At 47.4% G+C, this 22,761-nt stretch overlaps 1 protein-coding gene across 1 annotated transcript in view; it reads left to right on the forward strand.

Moving 5' to 3' along the window:
• Window positions 1–22,184, forward strand: part of slc41a2b (solute carrier family 41 member 2b) — a 30,434-nt gene extending 8,250 nt beyond the window's left edge. Inside the window, exons 6-10 of the mRNA XM_015351903.2 lie at window positions 4,591–4,738; window positions 8,446–8,525; window positions 11,436–11,567; window positions 12,295–12,443; window positions 18,091–22,184. Of these exons, the coding sequence (XP_015207389.2) occupies window positions 4,591–4,738; window positions 8,446–8,525; window positions 11,436–11,567; window positions 12,295–12,443; window positions 18,091–18,276 (695 nt within the window). The 3' untranslated portion in view covers window positions 18,277–22,184. The remainder of the gene's footprint in view (window positions 1–4,590; window positions 4,739–8,445; window positions 8,526–11,435; window positions 11,568–12,294; window positions 12,444–18,090) is intronic.
• The last annotated feature ends 577 nt before the right edge of the window (window positions 22,185–22,761 follow it).

Raw genomic sequence — 22,761 nt, forward strand, 5'->3', positions numbered from 1 at the left:
CGTGTCCAGCGGGAGAGTGTCCCAAGCGTGAAGCCAGTCACTGGAGTGAAGAAGAGCACCATGAGCACAGTGGAGCAGCAGGGACCTGTGTTTCCAGAATCCCTGCCAGCGTCTGTCGGAGGTCCAGGGTGTCCTGTCCAGGGTGTGTCCTGCAGTCTCCGCCTGGCCAGCCTAGTGCTGCCAAGGCGAGGGAGGATCCTGGCGATCCGCATCCGACTGCTAACGGATCCCAGCTGAGGCCGCCTGTGTCCCAGTGAGTGGGGAGGGAGGCTGGGCTTGCCGCTGGCTGGCGGGAGGAAATGGGAGAGTCCAGGCTCGGCCCTGCCAGCTCAGCGGAGAGGTAATCGCGCGGCGTGGAAATGAAACTGTGCGAGCGTGGCAAGGCGTGCACGCTAACCTGCCCAATCCTTCAATTAAGAGATTTTCCCTTTCAAATGTTCCTCCAGAATATTTTTTTTAATTAATTGGCATCAAAGGAGCTTTTCAGAGACCTCAATAATGATCACTTCTCCCTGTGGGTTGTAAAAAAACATCAAGTTCCTGTCGCCGTGTTCTCATTTAGCCGTTGCAGAATCGGCTGAAGGTTCTGTTTGTTTGTGTAGATCAAATGCCGATTTTAGCCTCGCTAAAGTTTCTGCACAGTAATTCACTCTCCTCTTCTCAGCCGCCTGGCGGTCTGGAGCTGCAGTGATGTCGGTAGTTTGCAGTTTGAGCTTTGTTTTTTCTACACTTTGCATTTGGGGGCTCGTTCACGTCCTCCGTGTCGGCAGTAAAGGCCGTGCACCTTATCCAAGCTGCAAAGCCACCGGAGTTCGACAAGCCTCCGGGAAGGGAAGACGCTGCTGCCTTTCTTTTCAGCCTCCGTAGCAGACGGTGGGCTCATCGGTAATCCGGGTTGCGAAATCTGTCCAGTTCATCACCTCCAGATGGGGTTCCCACTGAGCGCCCCAGGAGATTCTCCACTTCCTGATCCTGGGGGTCCGGGTGAATCTGGGCTGTGCCCTTGGCCCACCGTGGTCAGGAGGTCGATGGGTTTTAATAATCAATCAATGTGGGGGTTCTGAGGGCCGTGGGGGTTCTCGGCCGTGGGGGCTCTGAGGGCTGTGGAGCCCCAGTAGGGCTGTGGGGGCTCTGAGGGTTGTGGCGCCCCAGTAGGGCTGTGGGGGCTCTGAGGGCTGTGGCGCCCCAGTAGGGCTGTGGGGGCTCTGAGGGCTGTGGCGCCCCAGTAGGGCCGTGGGGGATCTGAGGGCTGTGGAGCCCCAGCAGGGCCGTGGGGGTTCTGAGGGCTGTGGAGCCCCAGCAGGGCTGTATAGGATATGAGTTGCAGTCATTCCCTGCAGTGTTACAGGGAGGCCCGTGTCTCTGCTTTGTCAGGGGCTACAGTATCTGCTGTGTGTTGGGCTCTTAAGTGTGAAAAGAAGCAGATGACTGGACAGTAGAATGTAGGTATTCTTCTTCTTTTTATTAGGTATATAGTATTGATGCTGATGAGACCATGTGGTTTTGAAAATAAAATCTCTTCTGGATTTAGCATTTCCTTTTACGGTTAGTCTCCTGGATTGAGACACTGCAGTTCCATGTTTTCTCACTGGGCGGCGCCGTTGGCTACAGGGCTGAAAAAGTGACGTGGCTGTTAGGCTACAGGACTGAAGGATATAACAGTGCTTTATATGCTGCTATAAAGCATTTAAGGCATAATTGAAAGGTTGTTTTTGGAAATTCAATTATCCATTTTGTTGGTCTTTTAATGTCTGGGGAGTATAAATACACATTCATCCTTTTTTATGTGGAGCCTCTGAGGGAAAGCATAAAGTCTTTCAGTGATCTGTACAGATTCCTGCGCAGTTAGATCAGTCTTGAATACTGTTCTCTTCCCTTCCAGGTGTGCTAATCGAATGCTGCTGGTTTGTAGAAGTAGTCAAGGCCAGCCTCTTTCTTGCGTTGATTCTTACGGGACATCGTGCCTTTGGGTGGATGAGGACAATTTGGTCTTACAGGCAGAGGCGCTAGAGCAACAGCAGGTGGTCCTATTCCAAGGCAAGCTAGTGTCCTGGGGCTGGAATTCACTGGAATTCATGGAGCCTTTAGGAACGACCACAAAAACAGACAGTGAAACAAGAAATATGCACAAAGCAGGCTAGTTTGTGAGGTTAAACTGGAACTTGATAAGAGATGGAACTTTGTTTTAGGATCCCAATTATGGGAATGGTGTGGTAGAACAGATAGTTAATATATTGATACGCAAATATAATTTTCTATACATGGATTTTACTAAGATAAAGTAACGGTGTATGCATTTGGCTAAAAGTTGTGTTTTTTAGATCTATCAACCTCTATGGTTTAAATGATGGGCAATGCAGTCAGTGTTGATATACTTATTCATATTCAGTACATTAGTGATCAACATCTGATTAACCTTCTAAATATTCTCCAAGTGTGACTACTGGGGTCAGTCAAGATTTATGAATTTCACGTTCAAGTGTCATTATACTCATACACGGGTATGTGGTATAACAAAATGCTATTTAGCTAGCTCTCAGATGGTAAGTAGTACAAAAAACAACAGTACAATTGTGTAAGAAAAGAAAGACAGAGACACCAGGCAATGTGGAAAATAACAGATAATGTGCAAAATCATACATCAACAGAATGAAATAAAGAATACAAAATTATGGGGAGTGAGCTGCTTGACATGTGAGGTTGGGGTAGATTTCAGAGTGTGTTTGAGTTCTGATAAAGAGAGAAGGCACTGTGAGGGTTCAGATCGTAGGTGAGAGAGGCTGGGAGTTTAACAGTTTGATAGTGCGGGGGTAATCACTGTCTCTGAGTCTAGTAGTCCGGTCCGAATGCTCCGGTGCCGTTTTCCAGATGGTAGCGGATCATACAGTCTGTAGCTGGGGCGTGTGGGGTCTTTGATGATGCTTAGAGCTTTCCTCAAGCACCGTCTGTCATACATGTCATGTATGGATGGGAGGGCAACCCCAGTGATGGACTGGGCAGTTTTCACCACCCGCTGTAGGGCTTTGCGGTCAGCAATACTGCAGTTGCCATACCACACTGTGATGCAGCCTGTCAGTGTGCTTTCTGTAGTGCATCTGTAAAAGTTAGTGAGGATCTGTTATCGTTAAAATTACAGCAGTTCTGTTAATGACTACAGTACAATGCAGTGGCTAAATGCTTTTTTAAAGGAAAATAAGATCCCAGTACAGACAACCAGCTGTACATCTCTGAATAGAAAACATTTCACAGTGGAAATGCCCACGTTTCAGCATAGTTTATTATTTAATGGAAACCAAACAAACAGCTATTTCAAGAGACAGTATTTTACATTATGTCCGTCTTAAAGCAATGGTGCCTTCAAAGATTTCTTCAATTTGATCTTTCCCAATGGCATTCACTTCTGTCTTAAACTGACCTGCATGGAGAAGACAAGCCCTTGTGCTATCAGTAGCAACAGCAGGGAATCACCTGGCAGCTGAACGATCACTCCTGCTCTCTGGGAGGATGCTGCTGCTCTTGTTTACTGTGCTGAATTAGAGATGCTAGCATCACAGTTGTCAAAGGATTCAGCCTTCATATGGAAGGAATTATGTGGTTTCTGCTCTTTTAGGAGCCTGTTACATGTCTTGCCTTCCGCACTGCACAGGTTAGTGTTTGTCGTTTTCATTCATGGGTAATTATCTTTAAAATGGTAAGTATAGTAACTAAATTGTTTGCTTGCTGTTTGTATGCATCTGTTTCTGGTTCTATCACAAGCTGATTCAGCAAGATCTAAGCCCATGTGGACTCTCCTATAGAAGCACTTCGTCTTGCACACGAAGATCAGCCTGACCTTTTAGATGCACTGTCTCCGTTCTCGCCTCCAGACACCAGTCGAGAGCAGAGGTCATGTGGTAGGAGAGGAGCTGCTGAGGGTGTAAGTGTGAGGAGAAAGCAGAACGGGTCAAGTCTCTCGTGTTCACTGGCTGGTGAAGACCGGTTTAGCTCTGTGGAGTGACAGTGGACAGTGTGCCCAGGACTCAAGAGAAATACTCCCCTGACTGCTTATGTGCCTAGCTACAATAAGTTCACAGCAGCCGGGACTAAAGTGTATTTCTGGATTGTGCCTGAGCTGTATTTCTATTAATGAAGTTTGTTAGAAAGTACAGACGCTCTCCTCACTCACTCGTGTCCCTGGGTTCGTGTTTTACTGCTAACTCCTCCACTGGGTTAACTTTTCAAATCCTTTCGCGAGAACATAAGAGTTTGTGCAGACCAGAGCAGGAGGTTTGGCTCACCTCTAGACCACTTGGTTACCAGTAGCTAACTGATACAAAGATTTCAAATCCACACCACTAGTAGCTGATTCTGGACTCCCAGATGCTTTTGGGTAAAGAAGTGCCTGTTCTGTTCACACTTTCAGGTCGTTTCCTCTGGGTTGGCTTGGTCATATCCTGAATTATATCATACAGATCGACAGCAAGTGCTGGGCACACTGTGTCTCGTGTGTGGGGAAAACAGTGCTTGGGGCCTGGGTCTTGGAAATATTGAGCAGGAGGTCACAGGGTTGTGCCTGAGGGTTTGAGCTCACAGCCGCTGTCCCTCCTGCAGAGACGCGCCCCTACGTGTCCTCTGTGGTGTGTGCCTTCTTCCTGGCCCTGACGCCCATGTGGATCGTCATCTCCTCCAAGCACCCGGCCAGCCGCACGCTGCTGTACTCCGGCTGGGAGCCCGTCATCACCGCCATGATCATCAGCAGGTGAGAGCCCCGCCTGGTCTTCCCTACCCCCAGCACACTGGTCCACTGCTGGGCTGTCATGTGCTTGCTACTTTGCTAGGGTTAGGGTTAGATGCTCCTTGGTAAGTGAAAACAGTGTTTTAGGTTGGGAACCCTAGCATTTGTATCTGTGTAAATATTAGTAATTAGCAATATTGACATTAGTATCAAAAAGTAATTATGAATACCATGTAATATTAATAAGCAGGAGATAATATGGTTTATCTCTGTAGTTGATTTCCAGGGGGAAGATGTGGTAATAATCTCTGGTATCAACATAGAGGGGAAAGGCAAAGAATACATTTTTCCCAGTTAGAAATAATGTCTACAGTGCTTCATGTTTAAAGCTTCTTAAAGTTACTGCAGTTAACAGTGTTGGTACATTTACATACAGATTCACTGTAACTTTCTCATAAAGACTGCTGCTCATGCATAAATGATTCTGCTCCTTGTTAGTGGAAGGAGAAGTGCTGTGAAGTACTGGAGAGCTGACCGTGCCCCTAGGAGCCCCCCTGCTTTAGCACAGACAGTGGTCTGAAAGAAGCTCATAGGGGCTCACAGGCCACTGAAACTTTTCCTCCTTCTTTAAATCACTTTCTAGTTTGGCACTCTTTCTCTGCTGTCAGCCGCAGTTAGAGAAAGGGAGGTTGGGAGTATGTGAGGTTATGGCCAGCAGCCATATCACCATGGAACTCACAACTGGCTACCCACCGAAGCCCAGCAGGTGGGAGCCTGGCCAGTACCCGGATGCGAGACCTCCTGGGAAAGCTGAGGCTGCTGCTGGAAGAGGTGTTAGTGGGGCCAGTAGGGGGCGCTCACCCTGCAGTCTGTGTGACGGGGACACTATACTGTAAAAGGGTGCCATCCTTCAGATGAGACGTAAATCTGAGATCCTTACTCTTTGTGGTCTAAAAATTCCTAGGGTGTTTTTCCAAAAAGAGTAGGAGTGTTACCCCCAGCATCCTGGCCAAATTTCCCCCTGGCCTTTACCAGTCATGGCCTCCTAATAATCCCCATCTCTGAACTGACTTCATCACTCTGTTCTCCTCCCCACTGAGAGGTGGTGTGTGGGAAGTGTACTGGCGCACCAGAACACTCTGGTGTTCATCCAGGTGGGGCTGCACACTGGTGGTGGTGGAGGGGATCCCCATTACCTGTAAAGAGTCCTCCTTCTGCTGCTGAGCTGGAACTGAAACTCTTCTTACTCAGCAATTGAATTCTGAGTAAATTCTCTTGGGTGACACACACACAGCTGGGCAGACTGGTGTTCATGGCCCATGGTCTCTCGCTTACTAGATTCAACATCTCCACTGTCTGAAGTCTAAGCCTTGTGCCTGCATTGAATAAAATCTCAAATAAAATCAATGAAGCAAGCACCTTTGTGAAAAAATCTTAAGGATGAAATTCAGAGACTTTGTAAATAAGCTATTGCTCAAGTCAATTATAACCATGAAAAACCATCTTCAACCCCAGCATGCAGTAAATAAAATAACTAAACAAAACTGCAGTTCAGCATCTAGCAGCACTACTCCTGATTTTCCTACACACTGTCCTCCACTAAGAGCTGCCTTTCATTCACATTTTGTAGGAAATCAATGAACATTATCAGGCATCTAGTTAAATAACCTTTAATACAGGTACTAGACAAAAAAATGGCAACACCTTGGTCACTGAAGGACAGCAGATGTGTTTGAACACAAGGGCTTTCACACAGCTGTGACTCAAGCATACTGTGGGTTAGGCACATGATATCCCAGCATGCTCAGGGTCATGGGTCTGGGGGCCTACAGATGTGGCCACCAGAGGAGACCACAGTGACCTTGCTGGGTGTCGAAGGTGACGTCCGCATGGAACTCCAAGGGAAAGACATCGGCAGCAGAGAGTTACAGTGGGGTGGAAGTGCTCACTCCAGGGTCATGGTAGATGTGCATTAATTCAGATAGCAAGGCCTAAAAAACGACCATTGCAGAGCGGTTGACTACCAGTTTCATCTGCGGTGTGAACAGCCATTTTAATCCAGAACAATCCTCGGAGGATCCGCAGAGCAGCAGTGTCCCAGTCGCTCATCACAGTGGTGCGGAAAGTGTGATGTGGTCCGATGAATCATCCCTCACCATGGACTTGACCAACACGCGAGTGCACATGTGGCAGCAACCTGCGGATCTGTCCAGCGCCGAGGGCTTGGCTCCTACAGCGGACGGTACTCTGGGCAATTTAGTTAATTACAGGTTTTCCAGGAAAACTGAAAAATGGTTTTTAGGGCAGGGCAGCTCCCAGAAGAATGATGTTTACTGATAATAGGAAAAGGAGTCAACTGCTGTGGGCAGAAGAAATAAGTAGAACATGGCGGCCGAGGAGCTTCTTCAGGAGGAGGGGGCTGAGGATGTAAAGGACAGGAGAACAGAGGGCAGCGCTGGTGGGGAGATTTGAGGGAGGAGCATGAGAAGCTGAGGTCTGTGAATGAACCAGGGGTCTCTAAGAAGAAATGAGTTGGTCATCGGGAGAAGGGGGAGGCTGTGATCCAGGTCTAAGGGTAGGAGTTGGGGTTCTGCAATCCCTGTAAAGGCTCATGGCCTGAAGAGGTGAACAGCACTGGGTGACTCCAACACAACGCTATTCACTGCCTAATGGGGTTGAGTCGCCCCATGTTGCGGGAGGGCAGGACTCCCAGTGGTTTGATGAGCACGGCACTGGTGTTACCTGGCCTTCTCCGTCACCAGATCAGAGCCCATTCTGTTCTGGAACAACACCCGAGACAGTGTTTACCCCCTCCATCAGCCCGGAGTGAGTTGATGGGACTTTCTTGCGGCAGCTTGGTGCCTCTTATCTCCTGCAGAATCCCAGAGGGAGGTGGCCTCTGTGCCCCCAGTACATACAGGGCGTACTGGCTGCACACGGTGACCCGGAGCCCTGTTTAGTAATGTTACATTGGCGTTCCCATCTTTTCCGCCCTACCTGTACATGGTGCCCTGTTGCGGAGGCAGGTATTGCTTGTATTGTTTGATGCTGCTCTGCCGTCACAGTGACAAACCAATGTTCAGTTTTGATAGTGCTGCAGCTGGTCTGCACGGTTACTGACTTTTCTGTTGTGCTTTGACAAGTGAAGTTTAAATGCAGTTCGTGTAGTGTCCCCTGGGCTGGCAGAAGTGTGGAAGTCCGTCCTAGTGTGAGCTGAAAGGCAGCTCTGGCGCAGGGCCCAGAAGGTGTGGTTGTTTGTTTCAATGAGTGTGTTTTTCCCCGTTCCAGAAACAGGTCATTTTAGTCTCTTTTTCCTCCCGGTGCTGACCTCATAGTTTGGAAGCAGCCGTGAAAATCACACTTGCGTCATGGGAGCGACTCCACCCAGCAAGACTGGTTTGTTGTGTTGTTCAATGTTTTTTCCCCACTTTTCTAGCTCGGGCTTCAGATTTTGATGAAAGTGTGAGTCTCACCCTTGTGTGGCCCTTTTCACTAACTATCCACGCGCGGTGTGCGCCAGCAGCCTCGTTTGACCCCGAGCTGAGGGGCAGGATCTGCGCGCGTCACAGCTGTCCTGGAGTAAAGAAGAAACACTGCCCTTTGATTTATCTGTACTGTTGAAAACGATCAATGCATTGTTGGATAAGACAGCTGATGAAGATTTACGTATGTTAAACTGAACTGATTAGTCTGTCACTGACATGTTTTTCAAATGTGTTCATTTTTTCCAGTATCGGAGGGCTCATTCTCGACAAAACTGTGTCTGATCCTAACTTGGCCGGTATTGTTGTTTACACACCCGTCGTGAACGGTAAGAGCCCGATGCCCTCTGTGCCCACTCTGTGCCCTCTGTGCCCACTCTGTTCTCTGTGCCAGCTGTGTTCTCTGTGCCCACTCTTTTCTTTGTGCCCTCTGTGGCCTCTGTGCCCACTCTGTTCTCTGTGCCAGCTGTGCCCGTGCCAGTCGTGGCCTCTGTGCCCACTCTCTTTGTGCCAGCTGTGCCAGGTCTCCCCTATTGCCAGCTATTTCAGCGGTGCCCTCTGTGCCAGCGGTGCCCCAGAGCCAGCTGTGTCCCACTGCCAGCTGTGCCAGCGGTGCCCCAGAGCCAGCTGTGTCCCACTGCCAGCTGTGCCAGCGGTGCCCCAGAGCCAGCTGGGGTGGGCAGTCCTGCTGCAGGACAGGCAGGCTACTGTATGCAGAAGCTGGAAATAAGAATGGAAAAAAAACAAAAACAAAACTGGTATTTTCTGGGATGAAAAAAATGCCTTTAAGGACAAAACAGCTCCAAACAGATTTTTGCTTAATGATAATAAGTAAAGTTCTTGACTGCTGGTTCATAAGACCTTTGTGCCTCTACTAAGACCTTTAAATGCATGCCAACCTGCACCTGCAGGGATGGGAGTTCACTGTTGCCACACGGCTGTAATGTGATATTGGGGAACCATCCTGGTACAAACAGGCAGGCAGCGCTCTTTCAGGTTCACCCCAAAGGTCTGCAAGGGGGATCAGTGCAAATTATGAATCAGAGGTGAGTGAACCTGACAGCTGACTGTCTGGGCCCTCTCAAGACTCAAGGCTTAGATATTCTGGGGTTGGGGTTGATGATCTACGAAAAACCAGGTGGCCAGGTCATGTAAAATCTCCTCTTCTCACCTGGAACCTTTGCTCTTGTGTTCTCACATAGCTGTACTCCCTGGGACATGCAGACATGCAGACATGTAGATATGTAGATAACGCAAACCGACGTCCTCAAAAGAAAAAAAGAGAATTGATGTGGAACAGCACACACGCAAAAGTAACCTGAAGGAGATCAAGAGCTTCAGGAAATTACCTGGCCTGCACCTGCTCTGAAAACAAAACACAAGTACAGAATGATTGCTCTTAGACTCGGCTTTTTGCCACCGCTGTGATCAGAGAGTGGATGTCCAATTGTGTGGATTCCACTTGGATTTCAGGTCTTTGAGATCTCAACTGTTGATCACTGAATTTCAGATTTTAACATGTGAAGCACTTACTTAATACTTACATTTTTGTGATCATTCCCACTTTTAACCTTTTTATGATTATTTTTCATGTGCAGGTGTACCCTTGTGCTTTTTAAAAAAATGATCCATCATCCTCTGTATTTGCAATGTTCCTGACACTTTCCCATCTTTGAAGCTGCTTTTCAGGAAGTCAGTATTGTGACTCATGGGGTCAGGGGTCAGGGTTCCTATACAGAATAGGAGCCACAGGCCTCAGGGGGCCAGGCGGGGTGTAATCCACGATCATGGAATTTGAGCCCCGTGTAGTTGGAGATAACAGCTCACATGGGCGAATGGAGGATACATTTCTAGATTTGGGATCGGTCTGTTTTTTCCCTGGTGTGACAGAGAGAAGTATCAGGTCCACGGTGGAGTGTGGAGCCCACGGTTGTTGGTCCTCCTGATATGAGGATGATTGATGGATTCTCTGGCCAGTAATAGTGCACAGAGCATCAGCATTTCAAGACGGGGGCAGCACTGAGTGTCAGCGAAGTCTCTGTGTACTCCCTCAGAGTCAAGACAGAGCAGAAACCAATCCCCCAGCACCCAATTTCTTAAACCTCCAGCTGCCCCCATCTCAACATGCACATTTCTGTTCATGTCATGAACCCCAGACGAATCTGGGAAATAATTATTGTATTCCAGCTGGTTTAAGAACCACTTAGTTAAAAACTTTACTTCTGCCATAGATTTATAAAACCAGTAGTCCCTTAATCTGTGTTAGATGATCTGTTTAGACACATGGTGGTTTGTTTTCATTAAGAAGTGGCAGAACAGTGGTGAGACGCTGGGGTGAGGTTGGTGTGGATTCAGTACAGATGGATAGCGGCTGTTGAAGATATTAGCCCATTAAGGGCTGGGAAGCAGCGCCCCTGATGGGTTAACAATTCCTTATGGAAAAATAGAGGGAAAAGGAAAGCACTCCATAAAATGAGTCAAAAAGTGTCCAGTTTGGGGAACAGAGCATGAGACATTTGAAGCAAAGAAAGGTAAAAGTAAAGGATATTGTAATGGAGGCTCAAGTGAAATGGTTTTTCACTATTATGATATCAAGGGATAAAGTGTCTGAGATATGATTATCTTCAGACAATGGCTTATATGAACAGTTTTGGTTACCATGTTCCAAAAAAGATATAACTTGGATCACACACGCATACATCCCTGACCTCAAAGGAAGGCTAAAGGAATTACATCTGTCAGTCTTGAACAGAGAAGAGTATATAGGGGCTGGATTCATGTACTCAATATCCTTGACAAAGTCAATCCAGCGGACTTCTTCAGGACCAGCAGTGAAGCTCAAGCCAGAATTGATCCTTAGATCAGTTATATGGTCTAAATTATAAAACTTAAGTAATTCTTTAAATACCTTATTGGTGTTAAAATTTACAACTGTTAATCAGATATTCAGAATAGTTTAATATTAATATTAATAATTTAATATCTAATATTTGAGATCTTCTATTCCTCAAACCAAGTAACACTTTCCTGTAGAGCATTTTAAAATAGCACAAATAATATTGTCTGTACAAAGTCTGTTTTATACAAATACAAGGTCTACATCTTGGATTACGAACAAACATGAAAGACACTTTCAAAAGAAGGAAGAGTCATTAAGAATAATAAATGGGTGCATTACCCAGCTGTAGAGCTGGGGTGTGTTATTGGGTGCTTTCTGAGTTCTTCCATCTCTTTCTCAGGTATTGGTGGGAATTTAGTCGCAATCCAGGCCAGCCGGATATCTACCTACCTGCATTTCCACAGCATCCCTGGGGAGGTGCCAGAGGAGGCCAAGGGATGCTACTGCCCCTGCAGGACGTTCTGTGGCTCAGGTACTTACCGCTGGCTGACAGTCTTCAGCTACGTTCCTAATCCTCAGTCCCTGTGAAAATTAAAAGTCATGAAACTCATGTCTCCGCAGTAAGATGGCGTTTGTGCTTTAATGACAGTCTTATCGGACTCTTGCACAGCTCCATGTGAACAGATATCCCGGGCTTGTCAATGCAGGGAGTCTTGCTTATTCCAGCTCAGGTCCATCTGAAAGACAGTGGGGCTGTGTCTGGCATAGGCAGAGGCAGAATGCCAAATAAGACGGGGAAAATTTCAGAGTTTATCAGCCTTCCATTATTTAAAAAAAAAACATTCGAAATCTCTACTTGAGTGTTGATTCAAGATTCCCTTTTGCAGTCAAAGGCCAGGTTACCAGTGGCTATTTCCAGAAACCACCAGACAGAACAGCCCGTCCTCGCGGCAGGCCTCGGCGCCGGGGCGCGTGCCCGCAGTGACGCGGCCCAGCGCTGCAGGACGCTGCCCGTGTGTGGGTCGGACCGGAGCGCGGGAGGACAGAGGGCAGCTCGGGCTGGTGTTAGTGGTGCTCGGGCTGGTGTTAGTGGTGCTCGGGGTGCCCATTCGCCCGGGGTTACGGTGCTCCTTTGGAGCAAACGCTATTCCTTCGCGGCTTTTCCTTCCTCCGGACGTGAGTGTCTGTCGGTTTCCTGTGTGCTGTATGGCGTCTTTCTTCTGGGCAGCTTTTCCCACATGGTGTTCTCGCCCCAACAGGTGCCAACCACCGCTCCGCTCAGGTGCTGCTGCTGCTGGTCCTCCCCGGCCACCTGATCTTCCTGTACACCATCCACCTGATGAAGAGTGGCCACACCACCCTCACGCCCATCTTCATGACCGTCTACCTGGTGGCGGCGCTGCTGCAGGTAAGCCGGGCCAGCGCGGTGCGGATCCTGTCCGTACAGCTTCATCCGTTAGGCCAGCTGTCTTCTGCAGCTTCTCTATTGGTTGTCCTCTGGCAGGTCATTCAGGTGGCTGGCAAGTCTTCAGCGGTCATTCGTTTACATCGATTTGTTAAACGCGTGGCCAGCCTCTCAAGGCTTCCTACTTCCCAGTGAAGGGCCGGCCTGTGAATTTCAGGGAGTATTGGGTTCGACAGTCAGTTTTTCCATTCTAACCCGGGACTGTCCACTCTGTGTCCTGGAGGGCCGGTGGGTCTCCATGATTTCTTTCTAACTCCACTCTTTAATGAGCTGTATCAGCCAATCGCTGATGTACTGTAGTGGGAGCAATTTTTCTCAGCGTCTCTCAGCTCTTCAGGTGCTGCTGCCCCTGCAGCCCTAGCCTTACCCTTTCATGTGCTGCATGACTTTTAATACTGTTTGCAGCCATCTGGTGGCGCTGTCAAGCAGTATTAAGCAGTATTGGAGTTGCATCTAAAGATGTCCCAGTGGGTGGCAAAAGGAAGTAAAGGTCAGTCAATGACAGCTATAAAACAGAGTATTCTGCTGTTTCAAACCATAAAGCACGAGTCTCTATTGTAAAATAAAAGAGAAGAAAGTAAACTAAGAACTGAGGTATTTTTCAAGTGTGTGCTCGTGTGCGGATGGGCTGAGGTGTCAGGAGTCTTCCAGGCAAATGTGCCCAGAGGTGACCCGTCCCTGAGGAAGCAGTGAGCGATTTGGTAAACACAGTGGAAAGACGAGCATTCCCTTTTCGCTGGAGTTTACACGTATCTTCGTGCTGCCTTATATTACTTTACTTTCGTTAAGCTTGCACAGCCTCGGTGACCTGGAAGTGAAAGAGTAAGCAAACCTCAGTGACCTGGAAGTGAAATAGTTGAGCTGCTTAGGGCTGGAAAACAAAAGAGAAGTGGATTTTAAAAGTACTGAGTGTCGAATGCCCCCCCCCCACGCCCCCCCTCCCCTCTTTTAATATAAAATGGCACTGCATTGGACACAGAGTTCCCTTGCTATGGTGCTGAAGTATTTCTATATACAGGCCTGTTTGTCTAGGTTTCAAGAAAGGTTCAAGTCAGACTCTCCAGCTCCTGCCTCCAAAGAAAACACACCCTGCACTTAAATACATTTTTTTATCCACTCTGTGCAGCTTACTCATAAATAGCAGCCTGAGACTACAGAGTTGCCTATTGAGGAGACCTGTGCATCTGAATAATGTATGCATGTTTTTTAGCGAAAATAAACAGGGGGTGTGTTTGGCAGCTAGGTGGAAAAGCTGGGGCTCAGTGAAGTCTTTCATGACCCTGCTGTCTGGTTGCACCTTGTGGAAACTTACAGAGATACATTTCCTTAAACCCCAATTTACATGTTAATCCTGTTTTCCCTTCTTTATCAGAGTTTATGTACTGTGTAGCCTTCACAGCATCTGCATTCACGACACAGCAGTGTGCCAGATATACTGTATCTCATACACCTCGTTTAGAGACGCCCATCAGGCATAAAAGCAGCTAAGCAGTTGTTTTGTTCGGAATATGTGTTTTAAAATATATTTTTTGGTCTTCAGCACCTTTACAGTACGTAGGATTTCTTCAGTCCCCTTCTATCGTAGATATAGGCACCTACTGTACATAAACGAAAGGGTGTTATTTTACCTTGGATAGTCGATGTTCATTTTCACAGTGTTCTCTGAGGATTTGAAATGGATCCCTTCAGGTGAGAAAACCTTTAGGGACATTTCTTTGATCGCCTAACCATGTAACGTCACAGATTGAATTGTGTCGGGATGATCACCGAATGAGCAAGGCTCCTCTTTTCTGTACGCTACTTGGTTTTCACCTGCAGATTCCTTGTATTAGAACTGGGGAGGGCCTGGTGGAGTTTGTTCTTGATCTCTGCCGGCCTGCTGGTCGTGCTGTAGAAGCAGGGAATGCCGAGTCTTGCGGTTGCGACAGAGAAGGCTGTCTTGGTTTGAAGAACGTGGCTCGGTACCCAGGCGCACTTGCGGTGTCCTGCACAGCTCAGCCCTTCTCTCTCAGCTCGGTCGGAGTCGGATGAAGCCACTGCAGTCACTGGAGCTGCAGCATCTCCATGTGTCAGTATGGCTGAGCCCTCTCTGAAGCAGGCAGCGCCCGCAGTGCGCTTTTTTTGGCTCAAGATTTTTGAAAGTTTTACCAGAGTTGTGGTTTGTACTTGTACATCTTTACTAATCCGTTTTTTGAAGTTGAACAAGAAAAATCACATTGACCTGCTGCTGTGAAAATGTTACAGGGCTTTGTTTGCCTGTAGCGTGGTTCTTTTTGTAATGTTAGCGGGAACAGCAGTTTTTTAACCACCCTGACGGTGTATGTCTTTGTGCAGCTGAAAAGACTTCCGTCTTGAACAGTCTCCCATTGTGAGGGTGGGAGTGGGATACAGTTAGTCTTTGCCAGTCTGCACAGCTCCAGTAGTGCAACTCCTTCTGTCACATGGTTCTTATATACTTCCTGACTCAGAGAACCTTATGATATCCTGGCCAAATTTCCCCATCGGCTGTTATCAATCATGGCCTCCTAACAATCCCCCTCTGTGAATTGGCTTCATTACTCTGCTCTCCTCCCCACTGATAGCTGATGTGTGGTGAGCGTTCTGGCGCACTATGGCTGCCGTCGCATCATCCAGGTGGATGCTGCACATTGGTGGTGGCGGAGGGGAGTCCCCATTACCTGTAAAGCGCTTTGAGTGGAGTGTCCAGAAAAAGCGCTATATAAGTGTAAGCAATTATTATTATTATTATAATTATGAATTGACACGTATATTACCAGCATGGAGTCAAAGAAATCTAATAAAGCAAACACTCTGTATCTTTAATAGCGTCTGTGTTGCTGTAGTCTTCATGGAGTCATGTATCATTACATCTGAATTGTGCTTCAGCCAGTAGCAGCCCCTGAGCCAGAGCTCCTGGCCTCCTTCGGTCCTGTGGTTCTACTGGGGCTGCTTCCTCACTGTCGTGCAGGCTCTGGTACATGTGCTCAGCAGCAAAAATGTCCATTCGACTGCTCAACACTAAGAGCTGAAAAGCATGCGGTTTGGCCTTGTGTGCCTTTCACCCATCCTTCAGAGCTTTAAAGCAGTTCAGACGTTGGATTGCTTGACTTAGTGCTGAGCAGTCTTCTAACAATTTCTCTCGGCTGGTGAATGGCTCAATATTTCCTCATAGAAGGTCTGTTCTTGTGGAGCCCTGTGAGTGTTTGAAATGTCACAGCTCGTTTCCAAGATTCGTCACTGGAAATATGTGGGCACCTGCACTTTCTCAACCACGGAAACAGCCTTATCAGGAAAACTATACCAGGAATCCTTTGACGGTGGTTTGGATGTCAAAAGTACAGTATGTGTGTTACTGTAGATGTTAAAGCTAAAGAGCTTTTCTTGGGGGGGATTCTGCAGCAGTAGCTGTAACTGCCTTGGCCGAGAGACCTAGAGAAACCAGAGCTCCGCACAAGGTCACCTCAGCAGCAGGAGAAGTCTTGTGATGTTCTTCCCAGCTGTAGTTTCGCCTGGTCAACAAAATAATATAGTCAGACTTTTGTCGAAATTGGGGAATATTAAGCACAGCAGCTACAAAACACAGGCCAGCAGCCATATTAGACGCACCCGACCCAGGAACTAAGCGGACCGCTCCTGTCCTGCTCCTGTCCTGCTCCTGTCCTGCTCCTGTCCTGCTCCTGTCCTGCTCCTGTCCTGCTCCTGTCCTGCTCAGTGGACAAGGATCGGATGCAGCTACCCCTCTCCCTACGGGACTCTAAAAATTCACATCCGGACTGCACTGGCCAGGTGTGGGAAATTTTGTATTGTAACTCTCGAGAATTAAGCTATTATTCCAAATACGATTAATGACGTTTAATCCAAGAAAGTTCTAGAATAATCACTTGTCTGTTGAGCGTAGAGTGGTGAGGTAATTATATGAGAGGGAATTAAATTAAGAGGTTGGCTATAGTAACGAGTATTACAGTCATTGTACTTGAACCCTGTTATGATTAATATCTCTTGTAATCTCTTGTGATCAACCGTTCGTGTCACAGCAGCTCATTCACATATTGCACTTTTGTGTTGAAATATTTTGCTCATTTCATCTTTGTATTGTGTTCTTGGACTCCATTTGTATATACTGTATTTTGCCATTGTTGTTACTGATTGATTCCTAGTAGCCATAAAAGTACTTCCAGAGTTTACTGTCCCAATTTCTAATTTCAGCATAATTCAGACCATCAAAACATTACAGGAGCATTACATTTAGTTGTGTTTTCGTCTACTGTTACATTATAATCCTTGTTAATAATACCCCCAGTAAAACTGTCGCCCTTAATTTTTGCATTTTTAATTGGATGTTTTTGTGCAGGCTGTAAGCTTTATTGGTGACTGTGAACATGTGCACACAGATGTCCTGTAGGTGTGCAGAGGATCAGAGAACCATCCCTCTGCTGAGGGATCTGTTAGGACTGCAGACCTGCTGTATTTAACCTTGCCCATTCATTTAACAAGCAGTCACAATATCCTTCAGTTAACAAGGGCTTCTTCGTGTCCTGTGGCAGCGAGCATGACAGATTGTTCCATTAGTCTTTAAAGGGAAACATTAATGGGAATCTGATCATACTGTAGATGTCTTATAAAAAACATTTTATACCCCACTCATAATCTTAATGATGGTAAATAGAGTACAAGTATTTTTAGATATGTATCTGCAGTCTAACTCAACCTTTCTTTCTTAAACTGATCTTCTTACAGATTTATCCCTCTTTTGACAGCTGACCGTGTTCTGCTTTTGTGAGGTTTTAGGGAATTGGGCACATATATGTTCGTACAAAAAATCACAGCAGAAGGACCAAGATCTTACAAATTATTACAGATCGCTCAGGGATATGGAAAAAAACCTGCATGTTTCTCCACCTTTTCATTTCCTGAATCACAGATGACTTGTATTCAGATGAAGAATAGTCTACATTTTGTTCTTGTTGGCATGTTGGATTATTCCATGTTCACTGAAATAGTGTGAGAGGTGTCTAGTTAAGAGTGGCATCCAAACATTTTGTCAGGTTTTTAAAGACTCCGGCCCCGGTCCTGCGTCCCTCTGGCCCCAGTCCAGCCCCAGTTTGGCCCCAGTCCAGCCCTCCTCCGGCCCCAGTCCAGCCCCAGTTTGGCCCCAGTCCCTCCCCTGTTCAGCTCCAGACCGGTCTCAGTCCGGCTTCCCTCCAGCCCCAGTCCAGCCCTCCTCCGGCCCCAGTCCAGCCCCAGTTCGGCCCCAGTCCCTCCCCTGTTCAGCTCCAGACCGGTCTCAGTCCGGCTTCCCTCCGGCCCCAGTCCAGCCCCAGTTTGGCCCCAGTCCCTCCCCTGTTCAGCTCCAGACCGGTCTCAGTCCGGCTTCCCTCCGGCCCCAGTCCAGCCCCAGTTTGGCCCCAGTCCCTCCCCTGTTCAGCTCCAGACCGGTCTCAGTCCGGCTTCCCTCCAGCCCCAGTCCAGCCCTCCTCCGGCCCCAGTCCAGCCCCAGTTCGGCCCCAGTCCCTCCCCTGTTCAGCTCCAGACCGGCCCCAGTGTAACCCTGCAGGTGTTGTACCAGTGCTAACTGTGTGCTCTGCTGCAGGTTTTCACCCTGCTGTGCTTCGCAGACTGGATGGTCCACTGCATGTGGAGGAACGGGAAGGACCCCGACAGCTTCTCCATCCCTTACCTCACCGCCCTGGGGGACCTGCTGGGCACGGCCCTGCTCGCGCTCAGCTTCCACTTCCTCTGGCTGATCGGCGATCAGGACAGCGACGTGGGCGACTGAGCGGCGGCCTGGGCCCCGGGACGCCGCTGCTGCTGTCCGCGGGCCAGAGGAGACGCCGCCTCCGACAGCAGGCGGGACAACGCCTGCACTGCGGGGTCAAGTAACGCAAGGTCACAGGCGGAGGAGCGTGTCCTCTCCCAGACCACTGCCCTGTTCAAACGAGAGAGCCATGCAGCGAACTTCTGAGCGTGCCGCTGCTGCAGACAGGGAAGTGGGTCCGTTCTGCCTTGGAGCTCTGTGCTGCGGACCGAGTGTCCGACACTGAGCGAGCGTCTCCATTCGCAAGCAACTACGAGCCTTTCAAATGTGGAGCAGTCTTGTCCAAAGAGTCACGGGCTCCATTTCCCAGTCTTCTCCTCTCCGTGTCCTGCATTCAAATCTTCGGTGAGGGCTGCACAGTCCGATCTCTTCATCCACAAGCCCGCTAGCTGAGCCTACGACAGGGCTTTCAGGCTTCTGAGTCTCAGAACATTTAAAGCTACTAATAAGGAGTGTTTTTCTCACTGGAGTTTTTGTCACGCATTGGAAACAGATGGAACTGGTCTTGCACCAGAGGAAAGAAAGAACTTTAAAAGTTGCCAAATGATTTTGGATGGCAGTAATGAATTTATGCACACTCTCATTTCCTATCATTGCCTTTTCTGTGCTGTGGGAAAAAAAATCCCACAGAAAGTGAGTTCGGCTGGAGCTCTGCCAGCAGTCAAGTGCCAACAGGGGGCAGTAATGGGTCCGGGCCGCAGTGGGGTGGGACTTGCTTAGTGCAGGAGTGTAGCTGGACTCCCGGGCATGTGGCAATGGCACGGCCATAAAGAGAAGGGCCTGCTGCACAGCTAGCTCCTCGTGGGTCCTGTCAGTCATGTCTTCAGCAGGGATGCTATGTGACCCCATGATTTTTTGTGCTGGTGAGAGCTTTGGTCTTCATCCAGAGTCTGTCAGCTGCAGGGCTCCGGCTCATTGATCGGAGATGCCTGCTGTCTGTGTCCCAGTCCATGCCTCCTGTCCAGCCCACAGAGCTGCAAGTTAGTGACCTCGTCCCACTGGTGGGCATCCTCTCCTGTGTCTCCCTTCCCCGCTCACAGCCCTGAGCACTGAGGACACCCACCAGGCCCTCCGGCCACAACTGGTCGCTGGTGCTGCCCTGGAGTCGGGCCCATCCCTCGCAGTACCACTGGAAGAGGGTTCAGAACCATCTCAGTGGGTTTTTCTGCTGTCATGGTGCAATGTCACCTGAGGTCCAGAGGAGCAGAACTTACTGCACACTGTAGGTCTCTCCTTCCTCAGCTATGTGTTCCTTAAGTATGTAAAAGCTGGTGTTGAGTGTTTCATTGTTACTAGTTGGCTTCCTGTGCTCTCTCGCTCTAAAATGGTGGGTTTTCGTTTTCTTAAGAGAAGTGTTTGTACCCAGTCCAAATTTAAGCAGCACCTTAAACTGTTTTCTTGGTACTTTCCAAGAGCCGTGATCAGGTTCTGTTAGCGGTATTAAAATGTCTCATGAGGATTCTGGCTCTTGATTCTGTCCCGCAGTAGCTTGTATGAGCTGCTGGTAATTGGAAACAGCTGTGTGCAGGTTCTAATGAAGTAACTGACACCCTTTCACCCTTGAAATACTGCTGCTCTTGACCAGGACCCTTGCCAGCATTCCAGCAGATGAAAAGCCCTGTAAGAGGTGTCTCTCCAGAATTATACAGCGTGGGTCCTGGAACAAATCAGACCTTCCCTCTGCACTGTTGCTAGCGGACACAGTTTCATATCAAAACCATAAAAAAGCACCATCTGTGTGCAGATAAGGTTTTTCATGTTCAGTGGTTCTCTGAACGCGGCAAAGAATTTGGCTGTGAGTCTTGTCCAGTGACCCACACTCCCAGTATGATGGCTCCTCTGATGCCAGCTCTGAGTCATGGTCTCAGTGAAGCTGTAGAGTGTCCTGAGAGTGAGGTGCCACGATCAGGGAATCCTCCCTGCAGTGTTAGTACTGGCTCAGCATTTCTTAGGATCACCATTCCAGTCGCATGGTTAATTTATTTTTATTTACAAAATCCAAATCTAGAAATGAACTCCATCCATTTTCTAACCAGTTTACCCAATTTGGGGTGGCCGGGATGCTGGCAAGCAATGGGTGCAAGTGAGACAAAGTCCCGCAATGTAATTCTTCCCCAGGCTCACAAACCTGTCATTTTCAGTTCCACTTGGGCCCCTTCTGATTTGTCTGAAGAGAGTAACGTATTCAAGGAGTTGCAGCATGTAGCGGTCAGTAAATTACCAATCGTCTCCACTTATTCAGCCCACAAAACCATCTGGTTTCACTAACATGAAGAAAGTGTCTGTGCATTGCAGCCAGATGGCAACTAGCTGACCAGCATTCAGAGTGGGTTTATTTAGTGTGGGCTCTGCTCTTGATTCCTCATTGAGACCTAACCAACAGGTCTGATGCGAAACCCATGTGGACACAAGAGCTAAGGTATTAATTCACTAAGAATTAAACATTAAGAATATCCTGTTCACAGTCTCCAAAATGTGTTCCTGCAGTTCTGTCCTTTTAAAGAAAGCATACAGTATGGCAGTGTTCTCTCCAACCCCGTGTGTTTTAATCAAAGCTTTAGTAACAACAAGATGATGAATAACAGGCCTCACAGTTAATATCTGATGCCGGTATGCTTCATTTATTTTGTCTGGTATTCTAATACAGTTACCTGCAGACTCAGCTTTTTACTGTCTGATCAAGCAGATCTCATTTGTAAGGACTGATCTCCAGATATTTAAGGGCCCTGTATATCTGGCACTCAGCCAGAGTACATAACAGCGTACCTGTGCTTGTGTTTTCAGCGTTTCAGCCGAGTGCAGTTTGAAGAATAGATCATCTGGAGTCTTTCTTGCATTTGACTGGAAAATTAGCTTCTGTGGGTATTCATTTGACATTTCATTCTCCTGTTAGAATTTGTATCCCCTGTTTGAACTCCTAGTCTGAAAGCCAGTTTGGGCTTCAAAGCTTTCAGAGATCGTTTTTTCTTCATCTTTATCTTTTGACATTTGAAAGATGTCTGGATCGCCTGCTGGGCTGCATCCCTCTGGGGTGAGGGCTGGGAAGTATAGTTTCTGGCTGTAAAGGGTGTTTAATCCTGGTGATCCTTGTAACATTTCAAGAACAGCGTTGAGCTTCTCATCCAGGTGGAGGTCTTGATACACAGTTGTGCTTCCCTTTGTTTCATCAGATTACTGTCTCCTGTCTGTTTGTACTGGAATGGTCAGTGCGACAAGTCGCATACTAACTGAATATCAAGCACAACACATAAACAGGGAAGTACAGAGAAGTTATATAAAGGAAGCCATGCTGTGTAAAAGGAAACTGCTGTGTAAAATGTTTTATCAATACTTACTCTGTAATTATATGTGTGTTAATGAATACACATTGATCTAACACATTGTTGAACCTTTTGCAGCCAAGTTTACTTTGAATGTTTAAAGATGTGGTATCCTACAGTGATATCATTTTTTTGCGGATGGGTTCTGTTGCTCATTATCAAACCTGGCCCTTCCAGAACGAAACGCGTATAGCAGCACAGTGCCACATGGTTTTGTAAGAGCACTTTATTCACTCTAGAGTTAGACACCGCTGTGTGTAAATGACGATGTTGAAAATGTTACCTCTCACTTTGCAGTAAATTTGAAAAAATATTCGTAATGACAAGAAATATGTAATTAATGGGATGTTAATTAAGGGATGTTTTTGCTTCTTTTCAGTAATGAATGTCAGACAGAGGAGAGATGGCTCTCTGAGCGACTCAGTATGTTTTATTTTATCTTCAGAGTTGGTAGTTTAATTTTCTTTTGATTAAGACTTATTGACTTTTTCAAAGCATTTTTTGAGATTAAAGTATTTAAGGATGTAATAAAAACAGGTAATGACTGAATGCCTTGTCACTTTTCCTGCGGTGTCTTCAGCTCTTGTGCACGTCTCTCAGAAGGCTCGGATTGAATTTATGAGCGTTATGAGATCAGTCTGTCCTGTTTCCAACAGCAAACTGTTAAGCAGCTGAACCAAAGAAAACATTTTTGCTTGCCAATGTAGCTATTCAGTTGGGCTCTTTCCTAATAAAATACCTTAATCCAATCAGAAATAACTGAGACATTTCCTCAGATAAGTTGTACACAGTAAAGTTATTTTATATTTGAAAATTGTTTTAAACATTATATGTTCATGTGTTCACTTTAGATTCACTGTGTGCTTTTTAGTTCTACAGCTCTGGAAGCATGTCCATCCTTTGGATGAGATGTCAGCGCTCAGTTTAACTATTTGGCTGTTAAAGGTCTCATGGCACTTTTTCCCGGAGTTGGGATGTTAATCCTGGTGTCCTGGAACAATGTCCACTCTGGCTTTTTACATTTTGGCCTTAAGATTCCCCCTTGCCTGCGGCGCGGAGGCGTGGTAAAACACTGCATTGCCTCATTCTCCCCCGTGTGCAGACACAGGGTTCGGGGCATAAAGAC

Source organism: Lepisosteus oculatus, chromosome 7, assembly GCF_040954835.1.
Source record: "Lepisosteus oculatus isolate fLepOcu1 chromosome 7, fLepOcu1.hap2, whole genome shotgun sequence".
In the NCBI taxonomy this organism is placed as follows: Eukaryota; Metazoa; Chordata; class Actinopteri; order Semionotiformes; family Lepisosteidae; genus Lepisosteus; species Lepisosteus oculatus.